Here is a 13134-nt window from a genome sequence, read left to right as displayed (position 1 = left end):
ATGCGCGGCCAAGTGGTGCACGCTGAAGCTTTGCGCAGCACGGCCACGCTGCGCCGTGTTCATACCAAAAGTGGACGACCCTGTACATTTTGCAATGATTATAATTAGGGTTCTGTACGTTTGGTGTAAGATGAAATGAAGAGAGAAGTATGGCATACTTTCTGGAGAACAAGAACTGAAAGCAAGGAATACTGATTATGGACAGTGTTGTGCTGGTTCAAGATAGTGTGAAATTTGTCAGCAGTCTCCAAAAAATAGTGTTTTGATTTAAAATGGCCTTCTTTCCTAGTCAGAGGTGCAAAAGGGCTAGTTGTATAACCCCAGTTCACAGCTGACAAACAAAAATATTGTGCAGCCCATTTAACATTTCATAAACAAAATGTATACACATATCCCATGGAATGAAACTTCACAAATACCATAAAAAGTGTGTAAAGACACACTCGTAATGAGTATTACAAGGGTTCACTTGCCTTCCACTGAACCCTCCGCCAACACTTCGTATGACTGCGGTGGACCACCTAAAACAAAAATATAGCAGTATGAGAAACATTCTACTGTACCTCGTGCATGATTTTTATCTGGACGAAAAAGAACAAAACAAAGCAAATCCTGCAAAAAAAGTCTTAAAGATTTCTACTAGGGGTGCTTGAAGTATTACAAAGGATGCTGCCAGAGGAACTATCATCTGTAATTGACTTAATTAAGTAAATATTCACAAATCACTCTAACACCCTTGGAAGTCATCATTACATTAGTTATTTGCAGCAATGCACATATTTGTGTACAATCAGCCAAACAATTGACAACAAGCGAGTGCTGCCCGATGACAACTGCTTTGTTCCAAACTCACGTGGAGCTTTCGCATAGGCATGGAAAGGTTAAAAATTTTGTGCAATTATATGAAATGCTGCAAATTCACTGACTGGCATGCAGCTCTCACCAAGCATTTGTGGCAGTAGGCTAAAACTTTGCTAGTTGGTCCAGTGCTTTGTAATGGACAATGTAGAAAAAGCAAGGAGACGAATGACTATAGCCACAGGGGTATCATCCACTTCAGAGAACCGCCCAGCGGACAAATGTTGTGATGGCACCAATTAAGTGTGCGTGCACCTACACTAGATTTTTCTTTGCACTGCAGCCAAAAGCATGGATCATTAAAAGGGCAAGCATTCACCCGTTGTTGTTATCTGACTGATTGTACTTATTAAGTCCAGTAAAAAGATTCTGGCTCTCCCGTAACCCAGAGTAGATGTAAGCTTGAACCAGCTACCGGCAAATCAGATGGGTTGGAGTAATTACGATGATTACTCACAGCCATCTGAGGCGTGCCGGTCCCTGTCAGCCTGGTCACTCAGCACGTTGCCAGCTCTTGCAGGAGGCGGCACAAAACCCGTGCCACGGAAATCATAGAACACTAGCCATGAAAAGAGCACAAGCAACCCTGTTTCAGCGCAAAAGATGACAATCAAGTGTATGGTGCACTGTATCTGCCTTCTTGAACATCGCTATTCGAAATGATAAATTAAACTTCAGCGTACAAGAAGTTACAGCTTGATAGAGTGGTATTGTGAACAAACATTAGGAAGAAATCAGAAGCAATATTTTTAAGGGGCAGTAATTAGCATATGTAATGTGGTCCTGTACAAAGGGTTGGGGACCAGAGACCGTAAGTTTAGACTGGGGCGAAACTGAGTTTCGACTGAAGCGAATTCTGGCATTGTTTCGTTTCTCGAAACAGTGCGTTGGTTGTGCAGTTAACTCGACCCCATCATTGAATGCCAGTGAGCCATTGCAATGTTGTTGGCTCTTGAAAAGCGCGCCACTGTTCCAGCAGTTTATTTTCCTTTTGTTTTTTCCTCGCTGTGCGTGACATCACCTAGGGACAACGCAGAGAAACTAATAGTTACAAATTGTAGTATCCTGCAAGCAGATGACAAACGAGTGAAGTAGACTTCCGGGGAGTTCACCACTTGCAGACTGGCTGCTCTCTCCGCCCCGTTCTCGCAAATTCTGCATACTGCCACTTTGTGACTATGCAGCGGCCAAACAGAATGCGTATTGAACAAAGATCTTCGATCGCGCACCTTATGTTCTCGTTTCATTCTTGCCCCATTCTCGTCTCATTCTCATCTTGAGTGCCCGGATAACAGCTCGATTTTGGCTCAAGGTCTCTTGAAGGTCGCGGACAACGGGAGCTAACAACATTTTATGCTTTAAAAAAATGTCTACAAGGAAGCTGTTCCAAAGCGGTCAAGACAAACCACTCGCACCTTTTCCAAGGCAATGTAATAACTAGGTGCACCTGTACATATCAACAATGAAGACAATATAGCAATTAATTCTAGGACCTGTGTGTTGCATGAATAAGATAAATACACTGCCAACAACATGCAACATTTTGTTACATCTTGTGCGTATGTTAGACTAACATCTTCCCATGCGTCGAAGTTAAATAGTATGTCTCGCTTAATATCTGTCACATGAAGCCACACAGATGTAAATCACTTGCAATCAACTAAGAGGTCAAAAAGTTCCTGAAGTTATCATGCAAAAAAAGTAAATTTTATGAAGTTATTTTACGTTAAATAAAAAGCAAATTTTTTAACATATTCTTAACAAATGCAGCTTAAAGGGCCCCTCACCAAGTCCAATCGATAATTTTCTTTGTGCACTGCAAGTAGCGGGGCATCACCTAGGGAACAGCTCATTGCCAACGTAAGCACTCTCTCCTTCTGCTATGTCTGATGCCCACAGGTGACTTTTGTTACCTGCCAGCTCCCTCACTGGAGCCAAGGGACCTTGTCCCATTCACGTCAGAAGCACTGCCTCCATTTTTTCCCCTTCCACTTTTCGCTGTGTGGCATACTACCAGTAGCAGCATTGTGCTAGGCAAAATACCAGGGTCATAAGCCATAATTGGTGACGTTGCAGGCAGTGCATCTTACATAGAGGCATTTGTGCATGTAACCTTGACTCTGTGGCTGGAAGCAGAGCTTACGTGAAAAAAAGGGCATGCAAGCTTTTCTGCGACGTTTATGCTGTTACACCGTGTAGCTTTCAATATTTTGCAGACACAGTTTCCACAGTGTGATCTATGCGTCACACCTGTCTGTTCAAAATGCCTAAACCTGGTGAGGGGCCCTTTAAAGAATGCCACGTCTGGAACAGGAAAACCAAGTGAGAGAGAACTGATGAGCAAACCTGGGGATACATCTGGCACCAAGATTTCATGAACAACCTCTTTTGCGATTGTGGCAGTCTTGGCAGTGGGAGCAATTTCTGCATGAAAAGGAATTACTGTTATAAAACACCAGCTAAGAAAATAGCTATAAAAAACAAGGAAAAGCCAGACATTCTTTTGCAAATGGCTGCAAATAATGCACAACCTGGTGCAGCAAAATCCTTATATGTGCTCGTGCCTGTGGACATAGCTGTGGCTAAGATGCATACGTGGCTCCTGTGCCACTCATGGTGCTTACAATAATGAAGAACAGAAGCTCCCACCTTCCAAAGCTGTATGCTCCGAACACAGATAATGAGCCCCGCAGTCATGCATTCAGTGTACATAGTATATTTTTGATAAGCCTTACATAACCTGCAATGCTGATTTAGCTGCTACATGCACATATACCACAATATTGCAAGAAGTGAGGTAATATTTGGCCAGAAACTAACAGCATGTCAGGTATAAATGATCTGCCATGAACTCAGTTTGGAAAATCAGGTGCACACTATGAGCCTACCACAACTTAAAAGAGTACTGGTACAATACTTTTGCATCCTGTTTTCCATGCTTCATTAGATAACTGCAGAACTGAGAAACATAGTTAGGTAAAAGAATTCCCTAAATGCACAAAGAATTTCTAATTATATCCTCTTCCAATGCTACGATCAGTTGGCCTAAGGTTTTTTTTACAAGGGTTTCTCTACATGCAAGAAAACTTAAGGATATCCGAGGCATCCAGCACGCGATATACGCCGACGACGTCACAATCTGGGTCACCCAAGGATCCCTCGGAGAGAAGCAAGAAAAACTGCAGGAAGCGGCGACCTGCGTGGAAAACTACACCAGGGAAAGGGGACTGCGATGCTCCATGGAGAAGTCTGAGCTCTTCAGGGTCGGCAAGCACCCAACGCAAGCGACACTGGAGGTGACCCTCGAGGGACACAACATCCCGGAGAAGGACATGATTAGCATCCTGGGCATGAGGCTACAAGGCAGCCGGAAGTGCAGCCATACCATTAGCCTGCTGAGCAAGGCGGCGGAACAGGTGGGCTGCATGATCAATAGGGTATCCCGAAAGAGATACGGAATGAAAGAAGAAGACACTCTGAAGCTAGTCAACAGCCTAATTGTCAGCCGAGTCACGTACTCCCTGCCGTACCACGTCACGACCAAGGCAGAAATAGAGCAAGCAGACACCATCCTCAGGAAGGCGTACAAGACGGCTCTGTGTCTACCGAGAAACACGTCGAACGAGAAGTTGCTCCAGCTGGGCATCAACAACACCTTCAGTGAGCTCGCCGAGGCTCTGCTGGGTACGCAAACCGCGAGACTCAGAGGCAACCCTACGGGACGAGCGCTCCTGAGGAGGTTGGGTCGGGATACGAGTGGACTGACAGACAGATACGCGGACGTACCGGACCACCTCAGCAAAACCATTCATGTGGGACCACTGCCAAAAAATATGGATCCCAAGTTACACGAAAACAGGCGAAAAGCTAGGGCCGAATATGTTGAGAGAACGCTAGCCCAGCTAGACAATACAGTATACACGGACGCCGCCGTATATCCACACGGAAGAGAACGCGTGGCCGCGACGGTAGTGGTTAATAGGGAAGGAAACCCGATCACGTATGCCACAGCAAAGGTCGCTGGCACAGCGGAGGCCGAGGAGATTGCCGTAGCGCTGGCGGCAGCGGAAGGTTATAGAACAGGCCGATCTCTCAACACACTGACGGACTCAAAAGAGGTGTGCAGGAACTACACGAGAGGCAGAATCAGCAAAACTGCCCTCAGAATACTCAGCGGAGCCACCTCCGCCGAGAAGGAAAAGCCCCGGCACAAGCTAATCTGGATCCCGGGTCACGTAGGCATAGTAGGGAACGAAAGGGCAGACAGCCTAGCTCGAGGTGAAGCGTTCCGAGCTGGGTGGTCCAATGTCCCGGAGACCCACCTACAGGCTTGCGAGGGGGGATACGCAGAGACCCTGAACTTACATAGAGGAACTAGAATTAGATATCCGCCACCACACAAAGACCTTTCAAAGGAGGAAGCGACCAGCTGGCGCAGACTACAGACAAACTCATTCCCCAACTTACGCGTGCTCAATAAGATGTTTCCGATACAATACAGGGCCACCTGCCCTTGGTGCGGTGCCAAACCTACACTTTACCATATCACCTGGGAGTGCGAACGCAACAAAGCATTCCACAAACACGAACACCCGAGTGCGGAGCAATGGGAGAGTCGGCTCACCAGCAGCGAGCTCACGGCCCAAAGGGCCCTAGTGCAGCACGCGAGCGATGCAGCGCGACTCAGTGGACCCTTGGAATAGGGGCCCACCCTTGCTGAAGACAAGTCTCAAGTCGCCAGCGCCAAGAAGATGAAGACGGCGGAGACCTCGTAACCGCGAAACTCTCGAAAGACTCAAAAGTTTTCCCTCCCTCCCCTCCCTCTACATGTCACGCATATCAGAGGCAATGCTCACATGGTATCACAAGCTGCTGACATACAAATGAGCCTGATGATACAGTGTTCACAAGCCACAAAATAACCGTGTTGCCGCAAGCTGGAAGCGCACCATGTGGCCTATTCTTTCCACTTGTTCACATTCAACATGTAATAATGAAAGCTTGGCCCTCTACTGTCTCTTAGAATGTGCAGTGCCCTTTGCCCTCCTCCCCTTCGGTAACTTATTCCTCGTCATCTAAAGCTTCCTCGCCTTGAAAAGCTTTCACAACTCTATAACATTGTGCTTTTACCATTGCACCAAACCACTCATCAGTGATAACACATGCACATAACCACAATTTGCACATGTAGTGAAGCTAGGAGGAATGAAAGAATTGGAAGAGAGCACCATAGGATAAAATTGCAGCCAAAAAAAGTTGACTCAACAAGTGATCTTGTCAAGACAGTTTTTACTGTCTTTCACTGCCGCACTAACTGCACTCTTCTGAAAATAAAATGAGTGTGACAGTAACTGCACTGTTGCACAATGGCTATTAAATGTACAAGCCAGCATAAGCTACCCAAGTTGCATAAGCATGTTGCAAAGAAGTAATCACAAGGCAGTTACCAAAGCCCCCAAACACATGTACAGGCACCGACAAAAGTGGTAAACTCCACACAACGGGAGCCGCAGCAACGGCAAACTGCATCGGAACGCCATCTACAGGCAGCACCTGGGATCGAGACAGCCAATCGGTGCCCTTTATAATCTGCAGGCATGTCGCTTGACTCGTTTCAATGTTTCGTGCTTCAGCTCGCCAAGATACCGAGCGACGCCGCTGCAGTATACCACTTTTATAGGCGCCTGTATGTTGATTAGAACCTACCACGAGCCAAGCTTACAATGCCAAGTCTGCTGAGCGCAGGGTCATGCGGTAGGCCAAGCGAAAGAAAGTGAAGGGTATGGATCCAAGAATTATTGGTTTACAAAGGCCAGCTATGCAATGTGACATTTCCTCCTAGTTTATTTCCTTTCTCTGTGTAGAGGAGCGCATGCAAACGAATGGTATGCAAGTAAGCTGTACTCTATATGGTACCAATCTAAATTAATTGCATTAAAAGGTGGTATAATTCATGATTCATTGCATGTTTGAGAAACTGAGGCCTTATTATAGAGTTGGCAGCTTTAAGAATAGATTTTTAATAATTGTGTCAGTGCACCTTTAAGACAAAACATAGAAGCTTCTGTATTATACTTGGCTCATAGATATGCACCCATTTATTGATTACATGACACTCTACAGTGCATGCCTATGTAGCTGCACGTATGTTTCTTACTTGGTTTGTGTCTATTCACTCTCCTTTTGATCCCCAGGTTTTACTGCTTTCATTGACTACTGAAACATGTTATCGCTGTTGGGTGCCACTAGTTAGGCATTCTCAGCTTCTGTGTTAAAAAAATAATGAATTTAAGGAGCTCACTTCAAAAAGTCCTGCCACACGAACATGAGTTAGAATTGTATAAGCGCACTGAAATTGAGGACTAGCAATTGCACAGACAAGCACTAACTTCAACATTTAAGGCTTTATTGGCTGGCTGCAGCAGGCATAATAAAATGCACTTTGTAAACTAGAGATCGTGTTGTGCATCATACTGCACTTTCATGCGGAAAGTTCTAGGTAGGCCATATGGAACCCTGCCTAAAAGACAAACAGAGAAACCACAGCAACAACATAAGAAAGCATGCGGTGGTTGGTTGGCTCTGTTGCAAGACATGTGGCAGTGAGCCGTTGTTTAACAAAGGCTTTGATGTGCCGTGACACAGAGATGGACTCACTAGGCTGGTCATTGAAGTAGCCCGAACAGCAAGCCTAATTATAAATGCGTGAGCATGCCTTCGCTTGCTTTCTCAAGAACTGTTTTTTCTCAACGCGATTTTGTGTGGGCATTGCATTTTTGTTTGCAAGTGAGCATGCTTTGCATGCCTGTATGTGCATCTGTTTCCAATAAAGTGACTCTTGAAGTCTGTGTTTGTGTGTCCACTAATTTGTTCTCGGTCATTTCACATACCAGCAAACGTCAACACTCATCACAAACACGAGCTTGCAACTTACCAATCTTGTTGAGGAGGGCATCCGTCAGCCTTCTTGACCTCTCTCGCTCCTCTTCCAACAGCCGAGCAAGCTCCTCTTTCTCAGCTTCTATATTTTGTAGTTCTTTTTCAAGGTCCTCAATTCTTGCTTCCATATTCTTCCACTCAATTTCATGGGAAGCTCCTTTATCTTTCTTGCTTTTAGTGTGATTTTCAACAGATTCTTTGCTCTCATCTTCAAAGTCTTGAAACTGCAATAATACATGACACCATGAACCTTGGGAGAATGACGAGACTTCTCAAGAGCAAACTATGAATGATACTTGAACTGCTCTATGAACAATACAATAACGATACGAACTATAAAGAAGTCACTTAGTTGCATGCGTATGCAAGCCAATAATTTACTACCAGAAATCAGAACCAGACATCACCAAGTTATCTCTGATTAGCAGTGTTAACCAGAATCAAAGGAAATATGTGCTCCAATAAAAATCTATAAATGTGTATCAGCCAATCGACAGTGCACTTCTGGCAAATCAGGCAACACCTGTGCTGGTATTAAATGAGACAGGCCAACATGAGCCAGCCATAAAGGTGCGTAAAATCTCACCCATCCACATGTTGTGGCATTACTTTTCAAAAAATGAAGCGTCAACGGTAACGGCACACTAATAAGAAACAAAAAGACAGGAAGCGCCTTGTCCTGTCTTTCCGTTCCTTCTTAGTGTGCCGTTACCGTTGGTGCTTCATTTTTTTATAGCTATGCACCAACTAGCCTCACAACTTGTTTTACTGCAATTACTTTTCAATGCAGTGTGTCACTTCTGAGGTCACAAAGGAAGTCGCACACTAAAAATACCAGTATATACCAGTCAGGTAAAATAATGGTAATAATGACATCTTGCAATGGCAGGTTGTCTTGATTATGATAATGCAAGTTTTCCATGCATGACCACCTATAAAGCACCAAGTAGGATTTTGTACTAGCCAAGGAAATCAAGGCAACAGTTTATCTTATGAAGCACCATTTGTGCATTGCAAGTGATCCATACTTTTATTCTTATTTTCCCACAAAGGTTTTGCCATTACCTCTGCACACCACATACAATTCTTTATTTGCACATGCTAATGCAAGTAGCATTTAGTGAATATTTCTAGTTTTAACAATCCCTTGTATGGTTTAGTGATGAAGATGTGAAAGTAACATTAAATATTGCATACTACTCTTCTTTTTATGTCTGCAGTCTCGTGTATGCTAGTCGTGTCCAGTTGGAAATAGTGTTATGTTGTGCTGCCAGAAGGCCAAATTTCACAGACCTGTATATTGAATGAAAATGTGCAGAAAGAAAATACTACTAATAACAAAGTAAAAGGCACAATCACAGCCCCCTCATCACATCACAGACATGATAATGAAGCAGCAAGGTAAACTGCTACTTTAAGCTTTAACCAAAATATTGTTTCAGCATTGCCATCAGGTTTGAATGTTGACAGCAATAATGGGTAGCTGGGCTCAAATAAATATTGCTTACCAGTTCCGAGTTCTCCGACTGCTTGAATGCCTTAAGTATGTTGCCAAGTTCCTTCCTGGCAGCTTCTCGCTTCCTTTTCCTCTCTTCTCTCTTGGAGAGCCCTTCATCAGCCTTAACCATAAAAAAGGCATGCAAGATAAAACTCAACACATCTCCTCAAGAACATTTATGCAGGCATCGGAATCTATTTCTTATCTTCATATCTGCAGGGACTCTCCCAGCAGCCAACACTGACCACTGCAACAAAAGTGTGTGTGGTTGAATGAGAGGAAACAGGGGAACTGACTTTTTTTTTAGCAGCCCCATAGAGATGGTAAAGCTGAAGAAATCACGAGGGAAATTAACTGCGCTTTTAGGTGGATAAATAAATAAGAAAATGGCACATGTAGTGCAATAAGGTTTTCAGTGTGGCACTAATCATAGCTGGCCAGCTTTTATTTCCTCTTCCCCTTTTGTTATGTTTGGGTTTGACTTAAACATTGCCCTGACCAGGCTAGATGTCACTTACCTTTTGATTTCATCCAGGCCTCTTTCTATGCAGTGCAAAAGCACTTGCCATCATTGAGGTAGCAGCTGCACATTTTGAAACAGTTCTACTGCTACACTCTACAAGGTCAATAAAGCACCACATCATGGCCTCCAAAGCCATGTTTTTGTAATTACGTATCATACAATTATGCAGTAAAGCAGTGATTTGGGCTTCTTGGTAAGACATCGTGAGGCATATAGCGCATTAAAAAGCACCTGTGTGTGTCACGTCTAACTTTTGTCCTTGTCTTTTTAACGCGCTATATGCCTCACAATTATGCAGCATTTTTACAAATGTATAAGATCTGGGGCCTTATAATCAGGGCGTTATCACCAACAGCATTGCAACACTTATGAAAAATAAATAAGAACAAATTAATAGCACAAGTAGACAACTGCACAAGCCACTGAATGCACAAAAGGAAGCTAGAACCCCCTATGAACATACTATCATCAAATGAAACGCAAACAGTGAAGCGCGTGACCAAAGCATTATTGAAGGTATAATGTGTACCATCCAGTCAGCACCAGTGACACGCACACACATCCAGTTTGACCGCACTGCACAATGATGCTCCACCTATGATGCAATATTTATGTTTCTGTTCTGGTTCTCTTTCATTTGAAAGCAAGAAAAGATGACGTTGCTGTTCACATTTCAATTGACACCGATAGGACATACAGTTTCGTCGCACTGTGATAATGCTCGCCCTATACTGCAATATTTCAGCTTCCATTGCTTTTTATTTTTGTTTTCTTGCATTCAAGTAAAAGAGAACCAGAACACAAACGAAAATATTGCAGCACAGGGAGAGCATCCTTGTGCAGTGCTGTCAACAGGATCTGCACTCCTGTCAATGGTGATGACTGGATGGTGCGCACTACACCTTCCATTATGGTTTGGCCATGCGCTCCAATCTTCACGTCTTATTTGACGCCAAGAGTACATCACAATAAATACTCAAGTTTCACCAAGAAGGCTAAAGCGATGGCTTGATGCAAATGGTATGCTTAAAGTAAGCAGTAATGGTCTGCCAAGCTGCACTTCTGCTCTCAATTTTGCAGCTAATTGTGGGTGCTAATAGTAATAATTATTATTATAACAGCAATAATAATAATAATAATAATAATAATAATAATAATAATCATCACGAACAATAATATGCGCAGGTGAACACCTAACTAGCAAATTATTTGTGGTCCAAAGCAGTGCTTTTGAACGTTTTCAGTGTATAATTATACTAGCAGGCCACAGCACGATACACCAATCTTTCATCCCTTGAAAAGTTCTCCTGAACAACACAAAGTACCACAAGATGGTGCTGCAGTGCAGTATTCATTTTACTGCTGAACTGAACTTTGATAACTCAGCAATAAACTACAGCAGCTGCACCTGTTTTGCTATGTAAGCATTAACTGAGGAGCAAAGTAACGCTCGTAAGAAACCCAGTAGGTTGATGATATAGAAAACTAAGGGCCTATTTCATTCCCATATGGTCCCCAAAGTATGTGTGAAAAAAAAAAACAAGACTACAACTGTGCCAATCATGCAAAGAGAGTGGGTGCACAGCATATCTTCAGTGAAACACTGAAGCTCAGGTGGTCACTTGGTCACTGTCAACCTCACAAGAGCAGATACGGTGACCCATCAACCCCATTATGCAACATGTGCGACCTGACAGACCAAGAGCAGGCAGCCAGCCAACCAGGAAGAAAGACTAGTGGGATGTAGTTACCAGGAATTTCGCACAAATGACATAGAAGCCGTTAAGGTATACGCAGCTCGAATAAGATAGGAGGAGTACAATGTGTGCACATTCTTCGGTGCCTCAACCTGATAACTGCAATATTCATGTGTAACCAAACTTTGAAGAGAAAGAAACAAAGACCTTTCTGCCACACAATACATGTGCATGTGTGGTAGAGAGGTCTCATGCACATTCCCAAGGAGCCAGGTAGCAGCCAAAATCATAGCCTTGTTACTAAACTGTTTGTGCAAAGACAAAGACAGGCCAGCAAGCATGACCTCAGCAATCACTATCTGCAACTATGCACTGTGACTGTACCACACTGCAGTGCAGGGGCATTTGTTTTACCACAGCATTCACATCTGCGACGAGGCAAACCATGCAATAGTGAGGATGGTACAATGAACCACACATGAATCAAATATAGCTAAAAACCGAAAAACCTTAATGTGCAAGATGCACTCAAGATATATATATATATTCCATTAGGTGTTGTTTTACCACTGGCATAACGAACCAAAACTAATGTACGCGTTCACACAGCAGGTTGTAAAATATAATTGAAAAAAATCTTACCAAGTTGCCTTTGTGCAGCTTTCCCAATATCACTCTGGGAAATGAGTGTCGCGCGTTCTTCAATTTGCACAGAAGGTCCTCAAGGGTGTCTGACAATGATTAAAATAGAACTCAAATGAAAGAAGGCAAACTATAAGAACAGCACGGTGGGCCACGTGTTTAGACCCCTTACTCTAGGTGCAAATGGCCTGCGGCGGCGACGCGTCGGCTTACCCGCGAGTGCAGTGACGTTGGCCGGGTAAAAGTTCTCGCCTCTTCCATCTTCGTCCGCCCAATACGCCATGACAACGTCGTCCTTTTTGAAGTCAGTTGTGCTTTGTCGCTCGAAATCTCTGATAAGAGCCACAGGCAGCGCTGCCCGCTCCTTATGTTCTGTGTACTGTACACATGCAAACATTGTCTCGTACCAATTGGCACCGATCGTCGTGCAGGCGGAGTTTCGAGACATACGAGGAACGCTCGTTCACGACCGACAAACTATCAGCACCAACAATGGTTCCCGCGGATATAATTATAGTTTACTATAAATATATTATAGATATGATAAAACAGCTACTTGTAAATGCACAGATCACCTATGCAAAATGTCTCCCTACAGCGTCTATTACAAAGCCCTACCATACATACAGACCTAGTCTAAAGGACACGGCCGCCCATGGGGGTAGATAAGTTTAGATGGCGCCAGTAACGAGTTTTTTTTTCCTCGATGGTAATGATTTTGTTCTTTACGATGGTAAGGTGGGTGTTGCAGATGTTTATTTCTCGTATAAAGTGACAAGCGTAGCCACCGAAATTTCAGTTTTTTTTTTGTTCATTGGTTTTATTCTCGTGCTTCGTCCACGACCGATGAGTACACCACACGGGGACGAAAGTGCGTCTGTATGCTGCGCTAAAAATAAACGGCTTGTTTATATCATTATATATACTCGTTTACAAAAGGCTTAAGCAGGTGTCATTAATTTACATCTAAGAAAATG

General features: G+C 43.7%; 1 protein-coding gene across 1 annotated transcript; it reads right to left on the bottom strand.

The window, feature by feature from the left end:
- Positions 1–465: 465 nt before the first annotated feature.
- LOC126527832 (uncharacterized) lies at positions 466–12554 on the bottom strand. Its single transcript, XM_050175685.3, has 7 exons — positions 12371–12554; positions 12158–12246; positions 9306–9416; positions 7793–8021; positions 3205–3282; positions 1316–1417; positions 466–521 (listed from the first exon to the last, which is right to left on the bottom strand). Exons 1-7 carry the CDS (start codon positions 12552–12554, stop codon positions 466–468), a joined length of 849 nt encoding a protein of 282 aa, XP_050031642.3.
- Positions 12555–13134: the final 580 nt, after the last annotated feature.

This window comes from Dermacentor andersoni, unplaced genomic scaffold (genome assembly GCF_023375885.2).
Source record: "Dermacentor andersoni unplaced genomic scaffold, qqDerAnde1_hic_scaffold ctg00000039.1, whole genome shotgun sequence".
Classification (NCBI taxonomy): domain Eukaryota; kingdom Metazoa; phylum Arthropoda; class Arachnida; order Ixodida; family Ixodidae; genus Dermacentor; species Dermacentor andersoni.
Note: the sequence above shows the minus strand (reverse complement) of the source record. Positions and strands in the feature narration are given on the sequence as shown.

Excerpts from the sequence above, each read along its gene's own strand:
- LOC126527832 (XM_050175685.3), bottom strand. The coding sequence starts at position 12,554 with ATGTTTGCATGTGTACAGTACACAGAACATAAGGAGCGGGCAGCGCTG. Across the intron at positions 3,283-7,792 it reads TGCCCTCCTCAACAAGATTG|AAATTGCTCCCACTGCCAAG; the intron begins GTAAGTTGCAAG and ends CTTTTCATGCAG. Across the intron at positions 522-1,315 it reads CCGGCACGCCTCAGATGGCT|GTGGTCCACCGCAGTCATAC; the intron begins GTGAGTAATCAT and ends TTTTTGTTTTAG.